The sequence below is a fragment of the Saccharomyces kudriavzevii genome (assembly GCF_947243775.1).
Source record: "Saccharomyces kudriavzevii IFO 1802 strain IFO1802 genome assembly, chromosome: 2".
In the NCBI taxonomy this organism is placed as follows: Eukaryota; Fungi; Ascomycota; class Saccharomycetes; order Saccharomycetales; family Saccharomycetaceae; genus Saccharomyces; species Saccharomyces kudriavzevii.
Window position 1 is genome coordinate 78,659 of NC_079273.1, and position 26,196 is coordinate 104,854.

Consider the following 26,196-nt stretch of genomic DNA (forward strand, 5'->3'; position numbering starts at 1 on the left):
GCGTGTAGAGAGAAAACCCACAAAAAAATTTTTTTCGCCATCTAGGCCGCATTACCCGCCGCCGTAAATATTATATAACATAGAGTAACATAGAGTATTACATGAAAAGTAGCTAAACAAAAATAATGATAACAGAACTCCTATTAATCAACCTCTTCCACTGTTGGTCCGGACTCACCTCCAGCGCCTGCACTACCTGAATTTGGCATGGACCCAGGGAAGCCGCCAGGGCCGCCCGCTCCAGCGCCTGCGCTGGCGCCAGCCCCATAAAATTTCGTCATTATCGGGTTGGCGATGGCCTCAAGCTCCTTTTGCCTATCCTTGTACTCGTCAGTCGAAGCTGCTTGCGAAGCATCCAACCAGTCAATAGTCTCTTGGGAAGCTGTCTCTAGTTTCTTGGCATCATCTTCGCTAACCTTTTCTTTGAAACTTGCCTCGTTGATGGTGTTTTTCAGAGTGAAGGCATACGATTCAAGCTGATTCTTAGCCTGGACCCTTTCTGCCTCCTTCTCATCGTCAGCCCGGTATTTTTCTGCTTCGGAAACCATTCTATCGATGTCGTCCTTTGATAATCTACCCTTATCGTTGGTAATCGTGATCTTGTTACTCTTCCCCGTGCCCTTCTCCAAAGCAGACACGTTCAGGATACCATTAGCATCGATATCAAACGTGACGTCGATTTGTGGTACGCCTCTGGGGGCAGGCGGGATACCACTCAATTCAAATTTACCCAACAAGTTGTTATCCTTTGTTCTTGTTCTTTCACCTTCAAAGACTTGAATCAAGACGCCAGGCTGATTGTCTGCGTAGGTGGAAAATGTTTCTGATTTCTTTGTTGGGATCGTTGAGTTTCTAGGAATCAACTTTGTCATTATACCACCGGCAGTTTCAATTCCTAAAGACAATGGCGCAACGTCTAGTAACAACAGATCCTGTGTCTTTGTTGATTGGTCACCAGTTAGAATAGCCGCCTGGACTGCTGCACCGTAGGCAACAGCTTCATCTGGGTTAATAGAACGGTTGGGTTCTTTACCATGGAAAAAGCCAGAAACTAGCTTTTGAATCTTTGGAATTCTGGTAGATCCACCAACTAGAACGATTTCATCAATTTGGGACTTGTCCAATTTAGAATCTTTTAACACTTTTTCTACCGGCTCCAGTGTTGATCTGAACAAATCAGCGCAGAGCTCTTCGAATCTCGCTCTTGTTAGCGAAGTATAGAAATCCATACCTTCAAACAAGGAGTCGATTTCAATAGAGGTTTGAGAAGAGGACGACAAAGCTCTCTTGGCCCTCTCAGCTGCAGTTCGCAATCTTCTTAGTGATCTTTGATTGTTGGAAATGTCCTTTTTCGTCTTCCTTTTGAATTCAGTGGCCAAATGGTTCACCAATCTGTTATCGAAGTCTTCACCACCCAAGTGAGTATCACCTGCAGTGGCTTTGACTTCGAAAACACCTTCATCAATGGACAATAAAGAGACGTCGAAGGTACCACCTCCCAAATCGAAAATCAGGACGTTGTGCTCAGCCCTGCCTTTCTTATCTAGGCCGTAAGCAATTGCAGCTGCGGTGGGTTCATTAATGATACGCAAAACGTTCATCCCGGCAATGGTTCCAGCGTCTTTGGTAGCTTGTCTTTGAGAATCATTGAAATAGGCGGGCACAGTCACTACAGCATCATTAATTGTGGTTCCCAAATAGTTCTCAGCAGTTTCCTTCATTTTGATCAATACCATAGAAGAAATTTCCTCAGGCGAAAACGTCTTAGTCTCACCCTTATATTCTACTTGAACTACAGGTTTGCCGTCTTTGGATATTATTTTGAAAGGGAAGTGCTTGGCATCGGTTGTCACTTCAGGATCGTCAAACTTACGACCAATTAACCGCTTTGCATCAAAGACTGTATTGTGCGGATTGATAGCGGCCTGATTTTTGGCGGCATCACCAATTAACCTCTCGGTGTCAGTGAACGCCACGTACGATGGAGTGGTCCTGTTACCTTGATCATTTGCAATGATCTCTACTCTATCATTGGCAAAATGAGCGACACACGAATAAGTTGTTCCTAGATCAATACCGACAGCTTTAGACATTTTTGTTTGTTGTGTTTATTGCTTATACGATTTTTCCATCCGCAGACAATACTGCAACAAGCCATCCGGTCTACCAATTGCAATCGGTTTATATACACCACTGGTTTACGTTCAATAGTGCAATATAGCACATCCCTTAACCATCCTCTGGTCACCCTTGTGGTTGCTTCCATAACATTCTATAACTTTCTACAGCGATCCCTAATTAAGGGCACCCATAACCTCCATAGATGTTAAGCTACTCACCGTTTTTGATAGCGCCGCACCATAACTATAGTGATTTTTGGTAATATACACCACCGGCAACGGTAGGTTTATACTCATCATTGTCCTCTTCATAATTATCTTCACCAGTGAAACCGTTGACAATAACGTCATCTTCGTTGTCTTTACCAACTAATTCTGGGTATTTGGTTTCCATTACTTCCTTTGTGAGGGGTAGAAAATTCTTCTGGAAAGAAGAGTATAGGCAAGTGTTCCAAACGCGTTCATTCATCAAGACATCTGAGTACTGCTCTGGTAAGGTTTTTATCTGGAAATACAAGATTTCGTCTAATTTACTGAGCATGCGCTTGGGCACCGAAGTACTTGAACATACAAGTTCAACCATTGCATGCCATTGCAAACTCGATCCATAATTACCGAAAAACATGGCGTTTAAGAACGCAAATTGCAATTCTCCAAGATAACTCTTGAATGAATTCTGAAAAATCCCTCGAAGTATCACTGCATTCAAGTAGTGAGACTTATCCAGGAAGTCCTCCATTTCGTGACCAGGTCTTATGGCCTCTCTAGACTTGAACTTTGTCACCGTATAATTCAAGCAATGTGCAGAATCATCTTCATCCCCACCTTTTATTTTGGAACCAGCTTTTAGCAAGCTGGATTCCAATAGTTCATTTTCTTGCAATGTGGTCATCGACGAATCCACGTAAGAGAACTGGTTTTCGTCCTGTCTTACTATGCATCGGATTTTATCCATCTGCACAAACTCTGTTAAATTGTGCCAGGTATCGTCTTCATCAAGCTTTGGGTACGAAACCATCATTTGTCGTTCTTTGAAATCATGGACAATATTCTCGAATTTCGCATGATCCAGTTCTTCCACCATTTTGTAAAGACCATCATTGGCATCGTAGTGAATGTAGAAGTTTCCCATTCTACCGTCAAACCAGTAACCATACCTCATACTGCAATTATCTGCATGTTGAAAATGGATAACATGGACGGGTCCAATGGGGATACCCTTAATTCCTTGGAATGGGTGGTCCGCCTTCACATCAAAAGAATACTGGTCGATCCCAATCGTTGTCCCTATCGGAAGCGATGTAAATGGTACGCTAGTCATTGTCAAATCTCCAATATCTTGCTTCACACCTGCATTTCCTCGATGTTAGACATGCACATCCATCTCATTAAACCCTAAATCTTAAAATTATTCATGTTCGTCCATCGCGATAAATAGAATTTTTTTTCTATTTTTTCTTCAATTTAAAAATAAAATTTATATAAAAGGCAGTACAATCACATTATGAAACACCTTCCACTCCCTCCATTAACATCCCAAGGCTTGTCACTATTATCCAACGGAACATCATGGCGCGCGGGTGCCCTAATGAAAATGTAGATGGGTGTGGCCACCCAACTAGTATTTTCAAAATTGATGAACTGTGGTTTTGCCCGTAAAAAGAATCTTGTCATATTTTACATGATGAAAAAATATATTAACACAGACCTGTACTGAACTTTTCGAAGTTTTGCAGATAACAATATTGCTTTTTTTCTCTGACTATTTAATAAATTTGATCGTCTTACTTTTCTTATTGTGTTCTCCGTTTTTTAATCTTGCACTGCAGAGTGTGTTATTTTGTATACAGCTAGACAGTTAACCCATGCGGCATGCATCCCCAATAGAGGTTGTTGAGAGATTGTAAAATGATATGATAATTAAACACACACAATAATAGTATATATGATATGTAAGACTACGTGAAAAGAGATGAGAAAAGTATAAACTTTTGCGGCAACCCTAGTTCATCTATTTCTTAGCAGTTAATCTTCTTAGGTAGAAAGCTAATTCTTCACCTTCCAAAATGTAACCATCACATCTACCGGATTGACCTGGTCTGGAAGAGATACAAGCGTATAATCTACCGGCGCTGAATTGAGATTCAACAGACGACTCGATCTTGGCAGAAGCAGCTCTAGCAGCCCACTTTCTTTCAGCGTTCTTACTCTTGCTAACGGCTTCCTCTTCCTTGGCACTCTTCTTCTTACCCAGACTTTGACCGTAATGAGCTTCGAACCATTGTTTGAATGGAGTAGCATCAATTTGGACGATGGCAGCCTTGGTTAAAGTGTTAGTTCTGACCAATTCATTGTTGGATGGATGGTAAACAACACCAGCGATTCTGGTCTTCTTAGAGATACCTTCAGAAGCCCAAGAAAAGTTACCGGTTTCAATTCTTAGAGCTCTGTATTTCTTGTTACCACCTCTAGTTCTAACAGAGTGAATTCTCTTAGCACCGATCTTGGTGTTGGCTGGTTGACGGCCTAATTCGAACTTTCTCTTCTTTCTGAATTGAGCACGCTTGGCACCGGTAGCGGATCTTTTGTGACGAGAATCACGAGAAATACCCATTTTGTAACTGTAATAAAAAATTCATTGATGTTTATTGTTAGTAAAATATTAAGCTTCCAGTGGGTGTGGATTTTTTTCTTATCTTGAACTATGCTTTGGCTGGCTTCCGTCAAAAAGTGTGGAATTTTTCAAGCGCCATAAGACAGCTTCAATTCGGATTATGCAACTTCTTCAGTCTATTAATCGGTTTCTACATCAGTTTACATTGTCTCCTTTAATCAAGTTCACTTTTTTGTATCACTCGTCCCATTGAAAGGAAGGTCCGCAGCATTCAAAATAACATGTAATCTTGTTCCTCATATTACCATAGCACATACTTTTTGTCCTGGTGTGTTTATAACGTCTTCTTCCGTCTATCAGCAAACCAACCGAGAGTCGAGATTCCCTATATCTTAAAGATAGGCTTGTAAATAAGATCTATTAGGCAGTTCCATTCAGTCACACCATGGACACCGTGAAAGAGAAAGAGAATTGCGCTCAGGCAGCCTAGCCCAACTCAGCGTGATAGCCCACGCTTGAGGGGGAGAAAGCAGACCTACCATCGCAGCACCAGCGCACCCAGGCCTGCTCTCAGCCTATAGTTTCTCTCTGAGCAAGCCCGGAGAAAGAGCTAAGGAAAGAGAGTGTCCGGCGCAGTCTCAAAAAATTGAGGAAAAACAAACCGTGAACAATGCAAGGGTGGAAACATTGGGTGTATGGATGTGTAGTCGCTGATAAAATGCAGCGGATGGAAAAAGAAATGTGTATTGAGACAAATCCGAGAAAAAAGGACTTTTTTCCGCTATAAAGCTATTCTCATCGCCATTTGCACAGGGAAACAAGAGACCAGTAAAAAGGCTGTAAGCACATTGCACATTTCATACCATCCACTGAAATGTCGACGTATGACGAAATCGAAATTGAAGATATGACTTTTGAGCCAGAGAATCAAATGTTCACGTATCCGTGTCCCTGTGGGGACAGGTTCCAAATATACCTGGATGACATGTTTGATGGTGAAAAGCTCGCTGTTTGCCCCAGTTGCTCGCTGATGATTGACGTCGTTTTTGAAAAGGAGGACTTAACGGAGTACTACGAGGAAGCCGGTATACAGCCTCCTGAAGCTATGGCTATTGCTGCCTAAACGCTGAATGAGTGACAAGATTAACAAAACGAAATGACGACAACCAATAAATTCCAGCCAAAATATGGCTTCCGGAGCAAGGACAGAACGGAGTTTTATCTCGCCGCAGAACTCGGGAAGAGGCCATTCAAGATTCCCAGAAATGATTTTTGCTTAACTTTGCAGAGGAAGTCCTCAAAACATGCAAATGCCACCGGGTAAATGTATATAGTTTGTGCTTTAGTACATGATGATACGTACGCTGAAATGATTCTAGTGTATCTTGCAGAATCTCTTTTCTTTTTCTTCGTTATTTACAGGCCTTATTTAAATCATCTCATCTCAAATGGCTGTGACAAATTTCACCGGAAAGGCGAGGGATTTTTCTGTTGACAGTATCGAATTAGCTTTCGTCAAGATAATGAAAAATTCAAAAATATGTATAAAAGTAAACTTTCGTAAACAGAGGTGTTTTGGAAGAATATTCTCCCTATTGATGTCCCAGTAGCTGCGTATAGAGCAACCCACACCAAGAGGCTAATTTTAAGCAATGGTCAAAAATATTCTGGAGAATCAGGACCCTAAACTGCAGGCGATGATCGTGGATCACACGGTGCCTGCTCCCAAAGAAATACCAATGGACGAACCTGTTTTGAAAAGAGTTGCCAGACCTTTGAGACATGTCAAGTTCATCCCGATTAAATCGCTGGCGTTTTATACTAAGACAGGTCCTATGGAATTCTCGTATGAAAAGAAAATCAAAACACCTATCCCTAAGAACAAAATCGTCGTTCGAGTCAGTAAAGTGGGTTTGAACCCTGTAGATATGAAAATCAGGAATGGTTACACATCCTCAATTTACGGTGAAGTTGGCTTAGGGAGAGAATACAGCGGTGTTGTCACCGAAGTAGGCGAGAACCTAAACTATGCTTGGCACGTGGGCGATGAGGTATATGGTATATACTACCATCCACATTTAGCAGTGGGCTGTTTACAAAGTTCGATCTTGGTTGACCCAAAAGTGGATCCGATCTTGTTGAGACCAGATTCCATAACGCCCGAAGAAGCTGCGGGTTCATTATTCTGTTTGGCGACTGCTTACAACATCTTGAACAGATTGTTCAAGAGCAAGTACTTGAAGCAGGAATCGAACATCTTAATCAATGGTGGGACATCCTCAGTAGGGATGTTTGCCATACAATTACTGAAACGCCATTATAAACTGCAAAAGAAACTAGTCGTTGTAACGTCAGCGAATGGGCCCCAAGTTTTGCAAAAGAATTTCCCCGATTTGGCTGATGAAATGATTTTCATCAATTATTTAACCTGCAGGGGTAAGTGTAGTAAACCGCTGAGGAAAATGTTTGAGGAAAAGAAGATTTCCCAATTTGATCCATTACAAGATAAAGAAACCATACTCAGCTATAATGAGGGCAAGTTTGATGTTGTACTTGATTTTGTCGGCGGCTACGATATTTTGAGCCACTCCAGTTTGTTAATCCACGGCGGTGGTGCATACGTGACCACCGTGGGTGATTACGTCGCCAATTACAAAGAAGACGTTTTTGATTCGTGGGATAACCCAAGCGCTAATGCAAGAAAAATGTTCGGATCTATCATTTGGTCGTATAACTACACTCATTATTATTTCGATCCAAATGCAAAAACGTCTTCCTCCAGCAATGATTGGATTGAACAATGTGGCGACTTTCTGAAAAATGGTACTGTCACGTGTATTGTCGATAAAGTCTTCGATTGGAAAGACCACAAAGAAGCATTTTCTTACATGGCTACTCAACGTGCACAAGGGAAGTTGATTATGAACGTCGAAAGGTTCTAGATACCCCCGATACGTTTAGTGTATTCTAATTTCAAATTTAATAAACTCCATGATCTAATGCTTAATATTTTTCCCTTCTCTAGAATCGTCTATACGTACATAGTAAACTAATTTAATGTTCCACCGAATACTGAATGCCGAAATGTATTTCAGAAAGCCAATTCAACTTCTTAGTTGAGCACGTGTCGATGACACCAAAATGATTAGTAACCGAATCAGCCTTGCTGTTCGATTTTTTTTCACTCGTCGGGCCATAGGAAAACTTGAAGAAAATATTTCAAGGCACTTTATGGTCATCGAGTTATTGATGAATAGAGAACTATATAATTTTTCAAGGATACTCGTCCTCAACTTCCATTACAATTCCAAGTAAGAATGAACTCTGAGTCTCGAGAGGATATGGCTATAAATAGTATCAAGTTGTTGGCCGGGAACTCTCATCCTGATTTAGCTGAACTAATAGCAAAAAGGTTAGGTATCCCACTTTCCAAAGTTGGCGTGTACCAATATTCCAATAAAGAAACCTCTGTCACTATAGGTGAAAGTCTCCGTGATGAAGATGTTTATATTATTCAAACTGGGATAGGCGAACAAGAAATCAACGATTTTTTGATGGAATTATTAATTCTAATTCATGCTTGCAAAATTGCATCTGCAAGAAAAATTACTACTGTGATACCCAATTTCCCATATGCAAGACAGGATAAAAAGGATAAATCCCGTGCGCCCATCACCGCAAAGCTGATTGCTAATTTATTACAAACTGCCGGCGCTGATCATGTGATCACCATGGACCTTCATGCCTCACAAATTCAAGGGTTTTTCCATATCCCAGTTGATAACCTATATGCAGAACCCAGTGTTTTGAATTATATTAGGACAAAAACAGATTTCGAAAACGCCATTTTGGTATCACCTGATGCTGGTGGTGCCAAAAGAGTAGCTGCTTTGGCTGACAAACTAGATTTAAATTTTGCCTTGATTCACAAAGAAAGACAAAAAGCAAATGAAGTCTCAAAAATGGTCCTTGTTGGTGATGTTACCAATAAATCATGTTTATTGGTTGATGATATGGCTGACACTTGTGGTACCTTAGTAAAAGCTTGCGATACGTTAATTGAACATGGTGCGAAAGAGGTCATAGCCATTGTTACTCACGGTATATTTTCCGGTTCAGCAAGGGAAAAATTGAAAAACAGCAAATTGTCTAGAATTGTCTGTACAAACACCGTTCCAGTAGACCTAGATTTACCGATTGCTGATCGGATTGATATTAGCCCAACTTTCGCTGAAGCTATAAGAAGATTGCATAATGGTGAATCCGTATCTTATCTGTTCACTCATGCTCCAGCATAGATAGAGTTTTATTTTTGAGGCTAACTGCTGGCATGTTAAATATTTTTTATTCGTATACACCATTTAGAAAAAAAAGGTTTAACCTTGACCATTACTTTTTGTGAAAGATCTTTTTGAAGCGAAACTTCGATTAACGAAGAAGGATTTCTACAGGATGTAAAAAAGATCGAAGACAATATATATAAGTAAGAATTGAATTAATAGTACCATAAACAAAAATATTAGGCAGATACAGTAAAGGTAACTACTCTTGATATGCAAAAAATTCTTAACTTTTCCTGAAACTAAACATCCTCGACTTTTTTCTAGACCTGACAGGTGTATTAGAGGCAAAACTATCATCGATAACAGTCTCCATTTCTTCTGCTGTAGGTTCTTCCACTTTCTTCTTCTGATTATTATCGCGAGTTCTTAACCAATCATCGTATTTAATCAAGTTGTCTATGTGCTCCTCTTGTTCTTTTGCTATATTTCTACCACCATTATCATCAGCAGCACATGGATATTTTGTTTTATAAAACAGAACATATGCTGTGGCCATGTTTGGGGATTCACCGGTAAATTCCAACACTGCTTCCTCTTTAACTGCTTCTACCGTTTCATCATCAAACAGCAACCAGCCGAATATTTCATGTTTGCACAGAGAAACATAATGGCCATGCTGTGGCCCACCACCCATATGTACGACGATTCCAGATAGTTCATACTTCTGACAAACCTCAGAGTTTATGGAAGAGCAAACATTTAATGTTAGAGGATAGTGAATGTCATTAAAAAGTTTAATATTACAATTCTGTTTTTCAGAATACTTGAATCGTTTTAAATGTAGTGCTAAAGTATCGGGTAATTGCTTCAAGCCAACTAATCGCTCAGCTTCTTGTAGGCCACAACATTTATCACAGTAAAACTTGTTCGGTCCATTCAGCATTTCTCGCTGATGATAACTTTTCAAGATAGCTTGTATGTCTGTTTCCTCATCCCCCTGAACTTCTATGGGGAAATCCAAAAATGGCTCATCTCTAGATGTAACGTTATCACACGTCAGACATTTTATTTGATTCGTTAAAGTGCCTTGGAATAGGTTGCTAATGAAATTCGTGGTTTTATTCAGGACGTTATCATCGTCATTATTATTGGCAGTTACTTTTTTTTTATTCTCACGTTCTATATATTCACTCAATTCATTCAACAAGAAATTGAAAAACTCGTGGGCATCTTGATGCATAGAAGTATTAAATAAAACATTTTCTCTTTTAAGCACATCAACGAACGAGCTAGGTGATACGACACCAGTTAAATAAGTGTTTTCAGTTATGCATTCAAAAATGTCCCTTAAACTTGAATAGAGAGAATCTTTATCGAATACACTTAAACTATGATCAATATTAATCACTGGTCCACGAATCAGAGCGGATTTCTTTCTGTATTCTGGAGATATTTGAGAAGAAGAACTCGATCTTCTTGTATCTCTTTTGTCGAGTGGTGGAAGTAGGCTGCTATTACTTTCTGCTCTTGAATCTAGATTGTTACTACTACTGCTACCTCTTGAAGAATTCTCATAATTAAGAGCCCTACCCACGATGATTTTACAAGGAATATCTGGAGGTCTCTCTGTGATGTTCTCAGAGCTCAATTTACTTGGAGCACCAGGCTCATTAGGAGTTTCCACTATCAACAAGGGAGCGTCTTGTAAATTAGAGGAGGGTTTTGGAATATTTGATAATGAAGGGCTTCCTTCATTTTTATTGTTATCTTGTAGATGCTTTGCACCAAAACTTTTGAAAAATTTACTCTTTTTCTCTGAAGGCCCAGTTACATTAGAGTTGGCAGAGTTGACGAGGGTGGGTTTTCCTTCATCAATACTTTGAGATTTAGAATTAGGCACGTGTCCATTAGCGCTTGCACTGATTCTTTCGAAACTAGCTTCGGTGAATATTCTTGGCTTATTGCCTTTCACTTCATACTTTCTTGGATGAGTAGATTCATTTGGCTTTTCCGGGAATTGTAAAATATTTTCACGTACCGAGGATAGATTATAAAGACACTGCAGGACAGAGTTACAGTAACATGTGTTACCAAAATTTTCATATCCAAATACCTTATTGGATCCGTCTCCATAAGGCATTGACTCGGATACGCTTGTGGCTAGTATAGGCGGTTCGGGTGCTTGCATTATGCCACCTCCACAGGTACTCGTAGGCTTTGCCATCGACATATTGAAAATCTCATCCTGGCTATAATGGCCATTGCCATGGTTACACGTTTCAGAATTGCATTCCTGTACGGAGGAGGGCCGCAAATTATTATCTTCATTGAAAAAAATCTCTTTGGTATTCAGATTAGAGATGAACAGCGAACTAGAGGGATTGTCAGAGGACGCACTGTTACAAGTTTCGTCATTTATATCGTAGTTTACAGGCTTAAAATCATTTTTCTCTACCTCTTCTGTAATAGTATCGCTGGCAGCCTTCTTCTTCTTTCCCGACTTACTTATCGTCAGCCATCTCCTGATCATGATTGCGTTTAATTGCCTCCACTGTCTTATTAGATAAAGTCTCGGATCTCTGCTAAAGTCTCGATTTAGCTCTGTAAATATAACTTGATGAGTAGAAGGTAAGATCTGATATGGCCAATAATGGTGTTATCTAAATAAAAAAAAAAAAACAAAAATGAAACAAGCAAAAGAAAATATCAATTGCAAATCAAAGAGAAACTCTATCGCTGCCGTTGCTGTTTCGACTTTCTTTCCACACAGTGGTCCAATTGTGTCCTTTGAATTCCTTATCCTTAAAGTGATTGCCTCATCTCCATGTTCAACACTTCCGGATCGATGTATTTTTCAGCCTTCTGCTAAAACTGACAACGGCCTCCAAACGAATAGGGATGAGAAGCAGGGATTTGACGTTGGAGAAAAAAATCTTGCCTTGATTGCAGCGCATAGATAGCCGTATAATCGTTATCGTTATTCATGAGTTCAGGTAGATGCGCACAGACCTGTGCAATATATAGGATATATTAAGAGTACGAGGGAATAAATAGGTAAATGAATATGATGTAGCGCGCCCATTATTTTACAAAGATAGTCATGGTAACAAACCAGCAGACGATCCTTGTTTTGAGTCATTCTTGAATATTGTTACACTGGAAGCTAATCCAAAAAGGGACATATATAAATAGAGGGACTCGAAGTCCTATGTAGTCGCAAAATTTCAATACATCGAATAAACGACAAGGGGAAAAATTTCGAAAAAAAGCATCATCACGGTCATTAAAATCCTTGTTCCATGTTCATATCAAACCATCCAAAGAAGTCATCATTGCTGGAATTACCTTCAATCCAACCTGCGCTTTGCTGCTGGAAAAAATCCGTCAGCTTGTTTCCAGGAGTCTTTGCGTTGTTTTCATTCTCACCGTTTTGGTAGTTTAAGGGAGTTGCAGCATTCCCGACCGCAACAAATTGCGGATTTGCTCTATTACTATTGTGGCTGTTATTCTTTGCAAACAAGCTTAGAGGTGGGTAAGCGGTATTCTTAGAGGAACCAGGATCGGAAACAACGGAATGCAAATCCGCCATGTTATTCGATTTGGACGCAACTGGCGTGCGTGAATGTGACATACTACTTTGGGATCTCTCAATCACGTTGGTGTTGTTGAATTGGTTATTATAATAAACGGGAACATTTTGTAAATTACTATGTTCTCTTTGGCCGGGGCGGTCGATGGCCAATGTAACAGCATTTGGTAAACCAGAAATAGGATTTCTCGAACCTGGAACGGATGTAGGGAGATGATTTACGGGCGTACTTACTGATCTTTTCATGGAGAGATCAAGAATTGAACCAGGTCCATTATTATAATAGTCTACGTTTGTACTTCCTAAATTGTTATTCGAAGTGTTCCCTGGAGCCATTGGATAACTTGAATTGGAAGGCACTGACATGATGTTCGACGCGTCTAGTAAAGGTCGGCTATTGTTGTAATCATTATTACTTCCAGTATTAGCGAATAAACTTTGAAATTTTACGCTGCCTGTTTCTCCGAGCATGGAAAGCGGTATCCCGTTGATCTCCATTATAGAACCATCAGAGTCTCTGTTATTCGTTTTAGCTAGTTTTTCTGCCTGCTTTAAGGCATTTTTGGTGGGGACTAAAGTGGTGACAGTGGTTCCACTCGGTGTTGTCTTTGTCACAGTTTCAAAATCGTCCCTGGAAATATGATTGTATAACGGCAATGGATACAGTTTTCTATCCATAATCCCGCCTGTAGATGAAAGGTCGTTGTAAATGCCATTAGAAGAAAGTTCCCTCTTCTTAACGGCTTTTTCTAGTGCTTGTTTATTATATTCGGAATCAATTTCTCTTCTTCTTGCCTCATGGACACACCAAACCAAATCATAGAATAGAGAACCTGTTAAATGTGATCTCATTCTTGAAATAATACCATCCTCCTCCACGAAAACTTCCGGATGCATGATTAGTACGAAGTTCAATTTCTCTAACATACTTGCTGTTCTGGAAATATCATTCTCTACACTCGTGGTCCATGCAGTCAACTGGTTTCTGTAAAGTCTGTGGATAGTGACCACTGATTGCCTTGCCGAATCGAAATACTTATCAGGAAGCAGAGGAGTTAGTTGCAATTTGAATAATATCAATGCCGCAAATGTGGCTGCTTGTCTAATATAAATTGGTAGTTCAATCAGTTGCTGTGTTTCTAAAAGGTTGTTCAATAAAGTGACGATCTTAGTAGCTGTTAAGTATGCTTCTGTGACATATGGAATTTGATCAGTAGGAGGCGTTTCAGGTAAGAACGCAAAACAACAAACGGTTAATTTAACATACAGAAAATAAATATTTACAACATCATCACTTTGAAAGTTTAAGGTTTTCGCTAGTAAATCCAAATCTTTCCCTAGGATGGACAAAGTTTCCGCACGATATTTTGGTTCTAATAACCCATCAGGGCTGGAAATGGAAGATCCAATAATATGGGATAATTTAGCTTGGAAATTGGCCAAACTCAATAATCTTCTAAATCTGCCTGGTAATTTGTATTTATTTTCGATGTGTGATTCATTATTCGTATTAATTTTATCGTTAACATTATTATCAACATTACTAGTATTGCCGTTACTACAAGTATTTTTATTTTCATTGATGTCATTATTATTATTGTCTTCATTCAACTCTTCGTCACCACAAGATAAGGCCTTCTCCAATAAATAATCCGTTTGTGAAGTTGGTGGTAAACCTAGGATACTCGCCCAACAAAGCTCGGCAAAAAATATTCCCAGCCAGGTCCTAGTTCTCCATTTTTCTGCGTTTGGCATTGAAGTTTGAGTCCGTGTAAATTCTGAAATGAACTCGCCTCTATGTAAACCCAGTTGGTAGGACAATGATTTAGCTAGTCCCACAAAACGGTAAGAACAATCGTCTAAAACTTTCTGGTTAGGTAACGGCCAAATGCATAATATGAGCAAAGCTTGCGAGATATGTGTAGACCTAGGGGTTCGTATCCAACAGGTTTCTATGGCCAGTTGTTTGATTAAGGAGCTCAACTTGCAATACATGGTGGGTTCAGGGTCGGACAAAGATGCTGTCAGCATCACAGTCCAGAAGAGTAGTTGAGATTGGGAGTACAGCTCAGTAGCATTATTGGAGTACATGATAGGGAAGTACGGCAGGTACCTAGTCACGAAAATATGGTGTAATCTGTTGGCTTTTTCAATGGAAATACTTATGTCACCCAACACAAACTCATCCACGCTTGCATGTGGCGAAGGCAATAATGGCATAGTTGTGGTGGTGGCCACCACGGGCGTTTTCGTTCTATTCACACTGTTGATTGTACCACCACGAGTATCAGCTACAAGAGGTGCTTTGTTTGTTGTGTTCGTAGCACTGATCGACGCGGTAGAGGGGGAATATGCAGCGTGGTTTGGCGAGAAGGGACCGTTTGGCGTGTTGGTTGCCGAGTTGTTCCTGTAATAGGCCATCTGCAAAGCAGGAGGCAGGGATTCTTTGGAATTATTAGGCAACGCTGAGTCGTTCAATAGAGGGGGCAGTTTATTTGGCTCTGTTACCGCTAAGCTTTTCGAGCCTAGGGCCAAAGAAGACGCACGCAATGTTGTGCGGGAGGGGGCCTCAGTATTTGCCTTGAAGTTATTCTTGTTGTTGCTGTGGCTGGCTTGTAAAAGCTGAGGCTCCCTGGACAAATATGTCTGCACTGAGACCTTCGAATCTCGCTGAGTCGTGGAAGAAGTGGGGGATCCTGATGAAGGAGAAGAATCTGGGTTAGGAATGATAGTGCCTGAAGTTGGAGTTGGATGTAAATTAAGTTTGCTTAAAAGGTTATTGCCCATGGGAATATGTTGTAGGAAATGGACAAAGACGCTGTCATTAGCCAAGAGAGTATCTAATTTAGCCTTCATTTCATCCACGTCTTGCCTCAGTAGTTGTAACTGTGAGCCCTTTTTAGGCCTAAATTGAGGATTAATTTCGCAGTGGAGGCCAATTTTTTGACATCTAGAGCAAGGATGAGGAAAGTTTTGACTGGCATCGCATTTGATCTTGTGCTGCCTGCAATGAGTACACGAAGTGACTGGTCTATGGTTGATTTGATGACTGTCATCATGGTGAGAAATTCGTTGCTTCTTGTTCGGAAATTGCTGCTGCTGCTCCGGCTGACTTTTCGTGTTAGCAGAGCTGTAGTCGTGGTTTTGATCAGAATCTGGATTGTCCTTCACCATGATGAAAATATGTGTATGCAGTGCCCAATATTTCCTGTATATTGGTCTTGGACATGGGGGTTTGTGCGGCGAATTTTATATGTGTATGTATGGATAAAATTGAATATATATGCATTTCCGATGCCATTCCCTTGCATGTAAAGAAAACGATCCAATGAGCGGCTCTTCGTGTGAAGTGAGATACTACTACAATACTAGAAAAATGTATACATTCTTCTAATCGAAGATATAATTAGCATATAAGTTTATAGAGTGTTTTATTTCGCCTTGGTGAATCTCAAGTAAGGCTTTATTTCGTTGAAATCGCCGAACTTCGCCTTCGCTTCATCATTGGAGACAGAAGGCGGGATAATGACGTCATCGGAGGGCTGCCAATTGATTGGAGTGACCACGCCCTCCTTATCAGTCAACTGCAGGGCGTCAATGACTCTTAGTACTTCTGAAGTGTTTCTTCCGACGGTGGAAGGGTAGGTGAAAATTAGCCTAATCTTCTTCTTGGGGTCGATGACAAAGACGGATCTGACGGTCTTCAACGAACCATCGTTGATGTTCTTGAATCCTTCAGCATCCACCATGTCATATAAGAACGCCACATTCCTGAAAGTGTCTCCGATGATGGGGAAGCCCACATTTTTCACCTTGGCAACTTCCTTGATATCTTGAATCCATTTTTCGTGAGATTCAACGTCTTCCACTGAAAGACCAATCAACTTGACGTTTCTCTTGTCGAATTCCGGCTTCAACTTGGCGAACGCACTAACTTCGGTCGTACAGACGGGAGTGAAGTCAGCTGGATGAGAGAACAAGACACCCCAAGAGTTGCCTAAGTAGTCGTAGAAGTTGATTTTACCTGCTGTAGTGTCAGCATCAAAGTTTGGGGCGACAGAGTTTATTCTTAGTCTTGGCTGGTCACTCTGCTTGAATTGTTTGCAGAGAATGGGTGCTGTGGAGAATCTCTTGATTGTCTGGCATTGCAAATGAGCCTGTCTGGGGGCGGACCATGCAGTTCTCTTTAATTGAGCACCACAAATTCTACTTAACATCTTTTGCTTACTTGTTATTATAGTTTCCTTCGTTTCTCCTGGATAGGCCTGGTATTGACTTCTCTTCCCGTTCTTATATACCAATAGGCCCCTTCTTTTGTACGTAATTGAAAAATCTCCGGGGGAAGGCCCTTTTGCCGGGAAACCCCTTTCTATTTTTATTTAGAAAATAAAGAAATAGCCGCCCAGATGTAGTCACTATATACGAAATGACTGGCGGGAGAATAGCCGCGCATGTCGTCTGTAGTGACGCCTGCACGTCGTTAGAGACTACATATGGATAAAACACAATACAGTACTATATATATAGATATATATCACGGTATAGTATGGTGATAAGACTTCAAGATGTATTAAAAGTTAGAAACTGCTGTAGGTGAAGAAAAAAACGAGATCCGTCATTGACCGACTTTCCTCAAGTTGAGCTAAACTGGGGCATTCCACCAGTATTTTTTTTATGCGCCCTTGCCACCTTCACCTTTGACGTTAGCCACTCTCGATTGTGTTCGTCAGAGGAGTATGCAAGTGCCAATCTCTCCATCGTAGATACATCGTTGATGCCAAATTCCATGCTCCTTTTCCCGGTTTTTTGTTTCTTTCGCGTTAGCTGTGGCCCGCATCCACGCACGCGCCACTTTCTAAGGACGATATAAACATATAAACATATAAACATTCACCGGGAGTCCGTTTCTCTTCCACAGTGTATGCTAAACTAGATAGACAACCATGGCCCGTTCCTCCTTACCCAACCGCCGCTCCACGCAGTTCGAAGCAAACAAGAGGAAAAGTATCGCTCATGCCCCATCTCCTGCTCCTTCAAATGGGATCCATCCAGTAACGCCGCCCATCTATAACAGTGCTGCCACTTCAGACTCTAATATCCATGTATACGTAAGGTGCAGATCGCGCAATAAGAGAGAAATAGACGAAAAAAGCAGTGTAGTGATCTCTACGCTTGGCCCGCAGGGAAAGGAAATTATCCTCTCCAACGGTTCCCACCAATCATACTCGTCCTCGAAGAAAACATATCAGTTTGATCAAGTATTCGGCGCAGAATCTGATCAAGAAACGGTGTTTAATGCTACAGCAAAAAACTACATCAGAGAAATGTTGCATGGTTATAATTGTACAATATTTGCGTACGGCCAAACAGGAACAGGTAAAACGTACACCATGTCCGGTGACATAAACATTCTCGGTGACGTACAGTCTACCGACAATCTGCTGTTGGGAGAACATGCAGGTATCATACCGCGGGTCCTAGTCGATTTGTTCAAAGAATTGAGCTCTCTAAACAAGGAGTATTCCGTAAAAGTAACCTTCCTAGAGTTGTATAACGAAAATTTGAAAGACCTACTCTCTGATAACGAGGATGACGATCCGGCAGTAAATGATTCCAAGAGGCAAATTCGCATTTTTGATAATAACAACAATAATTCGTCCATCATGGTCAAGGGAATGCAGGAAATCTTTATTAACTCTGCTCATGAAGGCTTGAATCTGTTGATGCAAGGTTCTTTGAAAAGGAAAGTGGCCGCTACTAAGTGCAATGATCTTTCGTCAAGATCCCATACGGTTTTCACAATCACAACAAACATAGTAGAACAAGACAGCAAGGACCATGGACAAAATAAAAATTTTGTAAAAATCGGTAAATTGAATTTGGTAGATTTGGCTGGCAGTGAAAACATCAATAGGTCGGGTGCAGAAAATAAAAGAGCTCAAGAAGCCGGGCTGATCAACAAATCACTTTTAACATTGGGTCGCGTCATTAACGCACTTGTAGATCATTCTAACCACATACCTTACAGGGAATCCAAGTTAACAAGACTGCTGCAGGACTCCTTAGGTGGCATGACCAAAACGTGCATCATTGCCACAATATCTCCCGCGAAAATTTCCATGGAGGAGACCGCAAGTACTCTGGAATACGCAACAAGGGCCAAATCTATCAAAAACACCCCGCAAGTTAACCAATCTTTATCAAAGGATACATGCCTCAAAGACTACATTCAAGAGATCGAAAAATTAAGAAATGATTTGAAAAATTCAAGAAACAAACAAGGCATATTCATTACTCAAGATCAACTGGATCTTTACGAAAGTAATTCCATACTAATTGACGAACAAAATTTGAAAATTCATAACCTACGAGGGCAGATTAAGAAATTTAAAGGAAATTACCTAAATCAATTAGATGTTAATAATTTTTTACAGTCGGAGAAGGAAAAACTAATTAACGTAATACGAAACTTTAATGTAGATTTTTCCAATTTTAATTCAGAGATCCAAAAAATTCATCATACTAATCTCGAACTAATGAATGAAATCACGCTACAAAGAGATTTATCGCAGGAAACTTCTCAGGAGCAATACACCACTAGCCAGGAACTGCAAACGAAGATTACCCAACAAGTTCTGCAGACTTTAAGCACATTGCAGAGTTCTCTAATGAATTATAATTCGAAATTTTCACAGGTTATCAATGGAGTCACCGAAGAATTATCCCGCAACGTAAACTTTCATAAACTAAAACATGATTCTGCACTCGAGTCGTTATTCGATACCAGTGCAAACCAATTAACAATTAAACTGAACGAACTAGTTAATGGTATTTCGCATTCGTTAAAGCATTTCCGGGATGATTCTGTTTCTCACTATAATAAAGATTTAAATGAAGTTTATCTATCACATAAGCAGTTCCTGAAGGATTTAGAAAACGATATTAAAAATTGTCTCGATTCAATAGGTAGTCTAATTGTGGCTTCCATAAACGAGATTTCGCAGACTTGCACCACAAGTTTGGATAGCGTGAACAGTCTGACAAGCAACCACCAATTTGTAGTGACTGAGTTGGTTGAAAAGCAGGATTTGGAAATAAAAAAACTGAAAAAAGATTTGATCACCGAGCGTAGAATTTCTAACCAGTTTAGCCAACAGCTAACCCGATTAAAGAAATATTTTCAAGAACATGTATCCAAGACTCGTGTCGAACTCTATGATGAGTTCAACGAATTCATCAACAACTTGAAGGAGAAACAATCTAAGTTGGACCAAGATATTTGGCATAAGACAGCCGCCATTTTCAATGAAACCGATAATGAAGTGAATGAAATTTATACCGATTCGATTACCTCTTTGACGCAGAGTGCTAAAGCCACCTTACAAGTGGTTTCTCAAAACAGTGCAACTCTTCATAAGGATTTAACGTGCTTATCACAAAAAATGAGTTTGAATATATCTTCCAAACTGAAGAGTTTACCCATTGAGACTTTTTTAAGTAAAATATCACAAACCATTTGTCAAAGTTGCGGAGACAATAATATGTCAACAGCAAATCCAATTTTAGTTTCCATTGAAAAGTTTCAAAACATGATCTTTTCAGATATTGAACTAACAAACGAGAAAGTGATGTCGTTGATTGGTGAAATAATATCACAGATCGAAATTGTTTCTAATAAAAACAACATCGACTTAACCCTAATAAATGAGAATTTCAACTCTTTGTGCGGTTTCATATTGAACGATTACAAAGAGAATATTATGCAAATTTCAAAGACGCAAGATGAAGTGCTTTCCGATCATTGCGAGGGACTTCGATCATTAAATGAACAAGGTATGGACATTATCACTACTTACAGTATAGAAAAACCCGTTGGCAAATATATGCGGCCTGAGTCAACAGCTATCAAAGGTTTGCCCGTATTAGACTATCCCAAACAATTTCAAATTTACCGAGATCCTGAAGACAACAACAAAAGCGACAGAACGAAAACCCACCATTGCAAACCAAACTCGTTCACTGGAGGAAATTTTGTTGACTCACAGTTTAGTCCTAAGACCCCAGTGCCCGTGCCTGACCAGCCGTTACCTAAAGTGCTTGTACCGAAGAGCGTAAATTCTACTAAATCTAAAAGATCGAAGACCCTACCAAATACGGAGGGTACGGGTCGAGAGTCACAGAATAACTTGAAGAGAAGATTTACGGCGGAACCGATACTAAATGGGGAAGAAGCTAAAAATAATGACTTACCGGAAGTTAAGAAAGTTCATCAATAATGAAAAACTGCAACTGTAAAATACTCTGTATCACTACATGCATTAGGTGTAAGTTGTCGCATCGTTGAGGAAGGAAAATTAGTATATGTGCCTTACATAATTACACAATCTTTTTTACTTTTGTTTTTGTTTTGCTTGTCCTTCTTGTTCTTTGAGTTCCTGGATTTTTTTGGCTCAGGATTAGTCGGGGATGGAATATTTCTATTATTATCTGAATCATCCGTGTTTAAGGGCTTCTCAGGTTGCTTCCCACCAACCGATTGCCTAGTTACCTCCTGTGGCATGATGTTGGGCGAAGAACTCTTCCTGATACTCGCATTAGAATTCGTATTAACGATTTTTGGATTTGTATTTGCATTAGAATTCATGCTAATTTGCAACCCTTGCGGTTGACAATCACGTTTAGAACTTCCGGTAAAAAAAGTTTCAGACCTTGAAGAAACTCTTGAATTTGATCCTGCATTACTCATTTGGCTATCCATGGTAGAAAACAAATTCAACGTACTGGTGCTTTTGTTCTTTTTTTGCTGTTTTTTCCTGATAGCCAGTCCACCATCCCTAGAATGCAGCTTATTGATCGCTCTTTTATCATCATTTTCTGCCGCCTTTTCGTACCATTTCCATGCGTATTCCATGTTACGATCACAACCTTTTCCATGTTCATAGAAGTAACCAAGGGTAAATTGGGCCTTCGGTAATCCAGCATTAGCCGCGCGAAAGGCCCATTGGAAAGCCTCATTTTCATCTTTATCAAAGGCAGGCTCTGCTCCTAGTAAGTACCATGCACATAAGCCTAACATTGCGACTGGATCACCCTTCAATGCTGCCTGAGTGTAATAGTGTACGGAAAGTGACGTATCCTGCCCCACTGTATCATTGCCAGTTTCATAAATTTGTGCTAATAAAGTTGCTGAAGGAACGTGCCCTAAACTTGCTGCTTGGATGTACAGTTCCATTGCATATTTCTCATCGGGAATCACAACATCCAGAAATCCCTCATGATAAACCTTAGCTAGTTCATACGGTGCCGCAGCTGTCAGCTCATTTGCTCTTGCTGCAGCTCTTGATAGCCATTTGACACCGTTTAGTTTTGTATTAACATCCGTTGGAAGACCCATTCTTCCGTAGAAAGAATAAAGACCCAGCTTATACATTGCTGATGGATGATTTCTACTAGCCGCAAACTTTAAGAAATTTACCGACTTGCGGGAATCTCTTGTCGTTCCTAAACCCTCCTCTAAACAATGCGATGCCCTATATGCGCTCTCTATATGACCATGCTTCGCAGCTGCCTGAAATAATGCAAATGCCTCTTTATGTTCAATTTTTCCGAAGGCTCCTGACGAGTAACCATCAGCTAGTAAGTATTGAGCATCCGAATAACCCTTTATGCTCAGTTTTTTCAAATAACTTTGTGCTTCTTTTAAAAACTGGATTTTCAAATCCGATTGGGTGATGTTTCCTGCCTTTTCACCATCTTGAACCAGAGCGTTTGAAGATTCAATGGTCAGTGCCGTCTGTAACATATATTGCGCGTACTGGAATAAAACTTCCGGATCTTTGGATTTCTTAACGTTCTGCCTATACATCTCTATGGTTTTCAGTCTTGGCACCAACGAAGTGTTATTTTTACCTCCCAAATATCGACTAATCATTTGGTGAGATAAATCTGCAACTGATTCATTGGTAGCGGTCAGTTGGGTATCACTGCTACCATTTAATAAATACATGTGTGACAAATCTACAGAACGTGTTCTTTTCTTTATCTGTTCCTTTGTGAGGGATGTGCTCGAATCTGTTTGTCTTAATACTCTTGGTGATGACGAATTAGTTGGAGTACTACTCAGGGAGCTTACGGAATTACTATTCGAATTATGAAGGCGGATCTGCGGCGGAGGAGCTGGATCGAAATCAGACCCCTCATGACTTCTGTTCTTATCATTTGATGCTGGAGGTAAAGACACTGCTCTAGAATGCTCATTGGGAAGGCCGTCGTTTGCAAACCGTTTTGGGAGAGCTACGGCGCTAAGTTTTCCGTTATAATTGTATCTGCTGTTCTCTTTATCGTTTGCTGAATCTTCAACTGCTTTAATCGAACTATTTTGAGTCTGTAGGCCCCTGTTATCAAAATTTATATGCTGTGATTGCATCAAATGCTTCTTATACGGATGTACCTTCGGTGAAGCCGCCATTTTTATGTTTCTATACTGAAATTACCACCTAAAAGTTCAAACTCGTAATATACAATGGATGGCCGTTAGCAACAAGTCTAAAATTCAAGTGCCAACACCTCGTTTGCCTCTATTCTTTAAATTTACATAATTCTCGAGAGGGTCCGCAGGAGAATTTTCATTCTTTTTTTAGCAAAATGGAAACGCGAAGTGAAACGTGGGAAAATGGTAGCGATGGCCTTCTCAAGCATGTAAGAGATGCCCGTGGGAATTATTTATAGTATTACACAAACTGGCGAATTGTTGCCATCGACATTCAATGTATACATAAGTACCATAGTTCACTGATGAAGTTGGTTGACCTTACTGGTGCGAGCTATAGGTAGATACATGAACGCCGCATTGCGATGTGTGGGTGCGAAACTTGTATATTATGATGAAAGAGGAATCAATGAGCTTAATTTAGAATCAGTTAGAATAATCAACGGCTGTGTTTTGTAAAGTCATCCCATCAGAAACGCGTTTAAGGGAAAAATGTGCGCTAGTCTAGACGAGAAGGGGAAGACTGATGCTTGTGGGGTCCTGCAAAGAAGTTACAATAACTTTCGCGCGGAGAATGAAGGTTCACTTCATGGCAGTAAATCGATGCCCGTTAGCATGAAAAGTATGTTACAGTCCCCCACGATGATCAATATGTGTGAAATTTTGCAGAATAAGGAAGTTGCCGACGACGAAAAAATTGTGATACCCAATGTGCCAACAGTTATTGCGAAGACTGGTGTTGAAGGTACCAACTTCAATCAGCCGGAGGAAACTGATCTTAAGTATCACCGTATTGCGTTAGAGATCTTGGAAGGTACTTTCAAGGATGTACCGTACAAGGAATATGCGAATTTCTTGGGGAATGAGAGTAACCATCCAATTTTGGCTGAGTTCATAAAATCATTCGGGCCTCTGCCATTATCATTATTAGAGGCACTCTACAATTTATCGGGAAGTATATATTTCATCGCAGAAGCGCAGAACATTGACAGAATACTGGAGTGCTTGAGTAAAGAATGGACGTCTTGCCATCCAGATACCTGTTGGAAATCAGGCTATAAATCATGCCATATCGTTTTATTTTCCCTGTTGATTTTGAATTCAGATCTGCATAACAATTTTCAAGTTGACCATAAAAAGACTAAATTTTCCATGGTTGCATTTATCAACAACACACTGAGGGCATTGAGAGAGGAAAATGAATACGAAAAGTTGCGTATCTTCTCCAACGAGCATTTGATCATCGAGGAACTCTCGGAATACTATAAGACGTTAAAGGAGACACCCTTACCGCTATTTGCGGGATCCAGAATATCAACGACCACAGCTGATAACCAGTATTCCTTGAAAAGATTGTCTACTCTCGAGTCGCGAGAGTATAGTCCGTCAAATTTACGTAGTATAAACTCTAACTCCACCACACTATATTCAAGAGACGCTCAAGTATCTGTGCGAGAAATGAGTGCCAAATCAAATAAAAGCTTTCATACTAATCAGCCCATGCAAGCACTCTATCTTAAGGAGTCATTTGATGAAGATTTAATTACTGAGAACGGTTCCAGTTGGTTCATGGACGGTTTAATTTATGTAAGCAAGAAATCCTTACCACGAAAATATTCCAAGAGGGACAAAGATCAAGTGACCACACCGAAGGTGACGTCCAAGAGAAACATATCGTTTTTTGGGTGGCTGAAACAATCTAAAACTGCGACGCTTATTGACAGCACATCTCGGAAGACTTCTCTATCATATTTGAGTAAGGATTCCGAATGGGAAAGGGTGAAGATACAGATAAGAGAGGGCCGAATGTTTATTTTCAAAATCAGATCAGACATAAGGGATGTTATTAGATCCAGCGGAACAGATAGTGCCACTATAGGCTATTTCAAAGATATTAGCAGTTCTTATTTTGCTTACTCGCTGCTTGAAGCTGAAGCACAAGTCGTGCAAGATAATATAATCATTGGCAGCAGGGCAATTAAGTCAAATTTTACGAGTAAAAATACTAAAAGGAAGAAGGGAAACTTCACTGTAAGCTTCCCGGAAGATATTAATGGACCAAAAATTGTCTTAGAATTCCAAACCAAAGATGTTGAAGAAGCCCACAAATTTATGCAATGCATCAACTTCTGGGCGGGTAGAATTTCTCCTGTCCCCCTGACACAATTTGAAGTAGTATCTAATGCAGAATATGGGTGGAGCGACAAGATCCTTAATGAGCATACTTCTCTTGATCTAAAAAGTATCCTAATAAACGAATGGAAGCCACTATTAGGGATAGAATTACTATGCGAAGATACAAAGGATATGGAGATGTTCAGATTGAAAGAAAGGCTGAAAGAATTAATGGACTTCACTAAGCAGCTGGGAGTGTGGATAGATAGGCACAATGAAATCAAAGAAATGCTACTTGAAATTTGGAGTTTTGACGACACCTATTTTGAGAAAGTTATGAATAATTGGAATTCCAAGTACTTATACATGAATAGTCAGTATAAGAAACGACTGAGCTACCTAAAAGCTTTACAAAAAGCGATGGGTTCTGTTCAGTACTAGGTATATTCGAAGATATAAATATAAATAGAAAGATATAAAAATATAGGTTTTAATATGGTATTTTGTGTCTTATTTACAGGGAATATTGAAACAATTTCTGGGGAAAATGGGAATAAAAAAACAAGCAGCTATTTCGAATCTGCACTTTTGTCACTTGCTTCCTTTTGCTTGGCATATTGCCTATCTAAGATGGTCCTCAATATTGCATCTTCACCATATTCTTCTTCTTCAATTTTCCTCCATTTTTTCTCTACATCAGCTCTCTTTATTCTGCTTTCTATAACAGCTCGTTTTTTGTTGTTTAGACTTGCCTCCTTGAGACATTTGTTCAGAGCGTCCTTTTCATTGTTACAAAGTCCAAAAATTCTCTTATAATATTCTTTTTGATGGCATTTATCAAGTGCATTTATAAAATCCAAACAGGCTAAAAATAATGGAGGGGAGAAAGAAACGATGTTAGTAAGAAGGATCACGAAAAAGGGCAGATAAAAAGCAAAAGCGCACTACATACAATGAAAACGTTCCGCTTCTAACTGTGGATGCAT

General features: G+C 40.0%; 13 protein-coding genes across 13 annotated transcripts; 5 read left to right on the top strand and 8 right to left on the bottom strand.

Annotated features, from left to right (window-relative positions):
• Positions 1-143: 143 nt before the first annotated feature.
• SSA3 (Hsp70 family ATPase SSA3) lies at positions 144-2,093 on the bottom strand (the record flags this gene model as incomplete). The annotated part of the gene is made up of 1 exon (XM_056227160.1): positions 144-2,093. One exon carries the CDS (start codon positions 2,091-2,093, stop codon positions 144-146), a length of 1,950 nt encoding a protein of 649 aa, XP_056085929.1.
• A 271-nt stretch (positions 2,094-2,364) lies between these two features.
• Positions 2,365-3,441, bottom strand: AAR2 (U5 snRNP complex subunit AAR2; the record flags this gene model as incomplete). Its single annotated transcript, XM_056227171.1, has 1 exon — positions 2,365-3,441. One exon carries the CDS (start codon positions 3,439-3,441, stop codon positions 2,365-2,367), a length of 1,077 nt encoding a protein of 358 aa, XP_056085930.1.
• A 690-nt stretch (positions 3,442-4,131) lies between these two features.
• On the bottom strand, positions 4,132-4,734 carry RPS8A (40S ribosomal protein eS8; the record flags this gene model as incomplete). Its single annotated transcript, XM_056227182.1, has 1 exon — positions 4,132-4,734. One exon carries the CDS (start codon positions 4,732-4,734, stop codon positions 4,132-4,134), a length of 603 nt encoding a protein of 200 aa, XP_056085931.1.
• Positions 4,735-5,608: 874 nt separating this feature from the next.
• KTI11 (Kti11p) lies at positions 5,609-5,857 on the top strand (the record flags this gene model as incomplete). The annotated part of the gene is made up of 1 exon (XM_056227193.1): positions 5,609-5,857. The coding sequence occupies one exon, from the start codon at positions 5,609-5,611 to the stop codon at positions 5,855-5,857; it is 249 nt and encodes an 82-aa protein (XP_056085932.1).
• Positions 5,858-6,386: 529 nt separating this feature from the next.
• AST1 (Ast1p) lies at positions 6,387-7,676 on the top strand (the record flags this gene model as incomplete). Its single annotated transcript, XM_056227204.1, has 1 exon — positions 6,387-7,676. One exon carries the CDS (start codon positions 6,387-6,389, stop codon positions 7,674-7,676), a length of 1,290 nt encoding a protein of 429 aa, XP_056085933.1.
• Positions 7,677-8,051: 375 nt separating this feature from the next.
• On the top strand, positions 8,052-9,032 carry PRS4 (ribose phosphate diphosphokinase subunit PRS4; the record flags this gene model as incomplete). Its single annotated transcript, XM_056227215.1, has 1 exon — positions 8,052-9,032. One exon carries the CDS (start codon positions 8,052-8,054, stop codon positions 9,030-9,032), a length of 981 nt encoding a protein of 326 aa, XP_056085934.1.
• Positions 9,033-9,300: 268 nt separating this feature from the next.
• UBP13 (ubiquitin-specific protease UBP13) lies at positions 9,301-11,547 on the bottom strand (the record flags this gene model as incomplete). Its single annotated transcript, XM_056227226.1, has 1 exon — positions 9,301-11,547. The coding sequence occupies one exon, from the start codon at positions 11,545-11,547 to the stop codon at positions 9,301-9,303; it is 2,247 nt and encodes a 748-aa protein (XP_056085935.1).
• Positions 11,548-12,300: 753 nt separating this feature from the next.
• On the bottom strand, positions 12,301-15,780 carry SEF1 (Sef1p; the record flags this gene model as incomplete). The annotated part of the gene is made up of 1 exon (XM_056227237.1): positions 12,301-15,780. One exon carries the CDS (start codon positions 15,778-15,780, stop codon positions 12,301-12,303), a length of 3,480 nt encoding a protein of 1,159 aa, XP_056085936.1.
• Positions 15,781-16,037: 257 nt separating this feature from the next.
• Positions 16,038-16,823, bottom strand: PRX1 (thioredoxin peroxidase PRX1; the record flags this gene model as incomplete). The annotated part of the gene is made up of 1 exon (XM_056227248.1): positions 16,038-16,823. The coding sequence occupies one exon, from the start codon at positions 16,821-16,823 to the stop codon at positions 16,038-16,040; it is 786 nt and encodes a 261-aa protein (XP_056085937.1).
• A 726-nt stretch (positions 16,824-17,549) lies between these two features.
• Positions 17,550-20,882, top strand: KIP1 (Kip1p; the record flags this gene model as incomplete). The annotated part of the gene is made up of 1 exon (XM_056227259.1): positions 17,550-20,882. One exon carries the CDS (start codon positions 17,550-17,552, stop codon positions 20,880-20,882), a length of 3,333 nt encoding a protein of 1,110 aa, XP_056085938.1.
• Positions 20,883-20,974: 92 nt separating this feature from the next.
• Positions 20,975-23,074, bottom strand: SKT5 (Skt5p; the record flags this gene model as incomplete). The annotated part of the gene is made up of 1 exon (XM_056227271.1): positions 20,975-23,074. The coding sequence occupies one exon, from the start codon at positions 23,072-23,074 to the stop codon at positions 20,975-20,977; it is 2,100 nt and encodes a 699-aa protein (XP_056085939.1).
• Positions 23,075-23,587: 513 nt separating this feature from the next.
• Positions 23,588-25,651, top strand: YEL1 (Arf family guanine nucleotide exchange factor YEL1; the record flags this gene model as incomplete). Its single annotated transcript, XM_056227282.1, has 1 exon — positions 23,588-25,651. The coding sequence occupies one exon, from the start codon at positions 23,588-23,590 to the stop codon at positions 25,649-25,651; it is 2,064 nt and encodes a 687-aa protein (XP_056085940.1).
• A 128-nt stretch (positions 25,652-25,779) lies between these two features.
• CMC2 (Cmc2p) lies at positions 25,780-26,196 on the bottom strand (the record flags this gene model as incomplete). Its single annotated transcript, XM_056227293.1, has 2 exons — positions 25,780-26,075; positions 26,163-26,196. The coding sequence occupies 2 exons, from the start codon at positions 26,194-26,196 to the stop codon at positions 25,780-25,782; spliced, it is 330 nt and encodes a 109-aa protein (XP_056085941.1).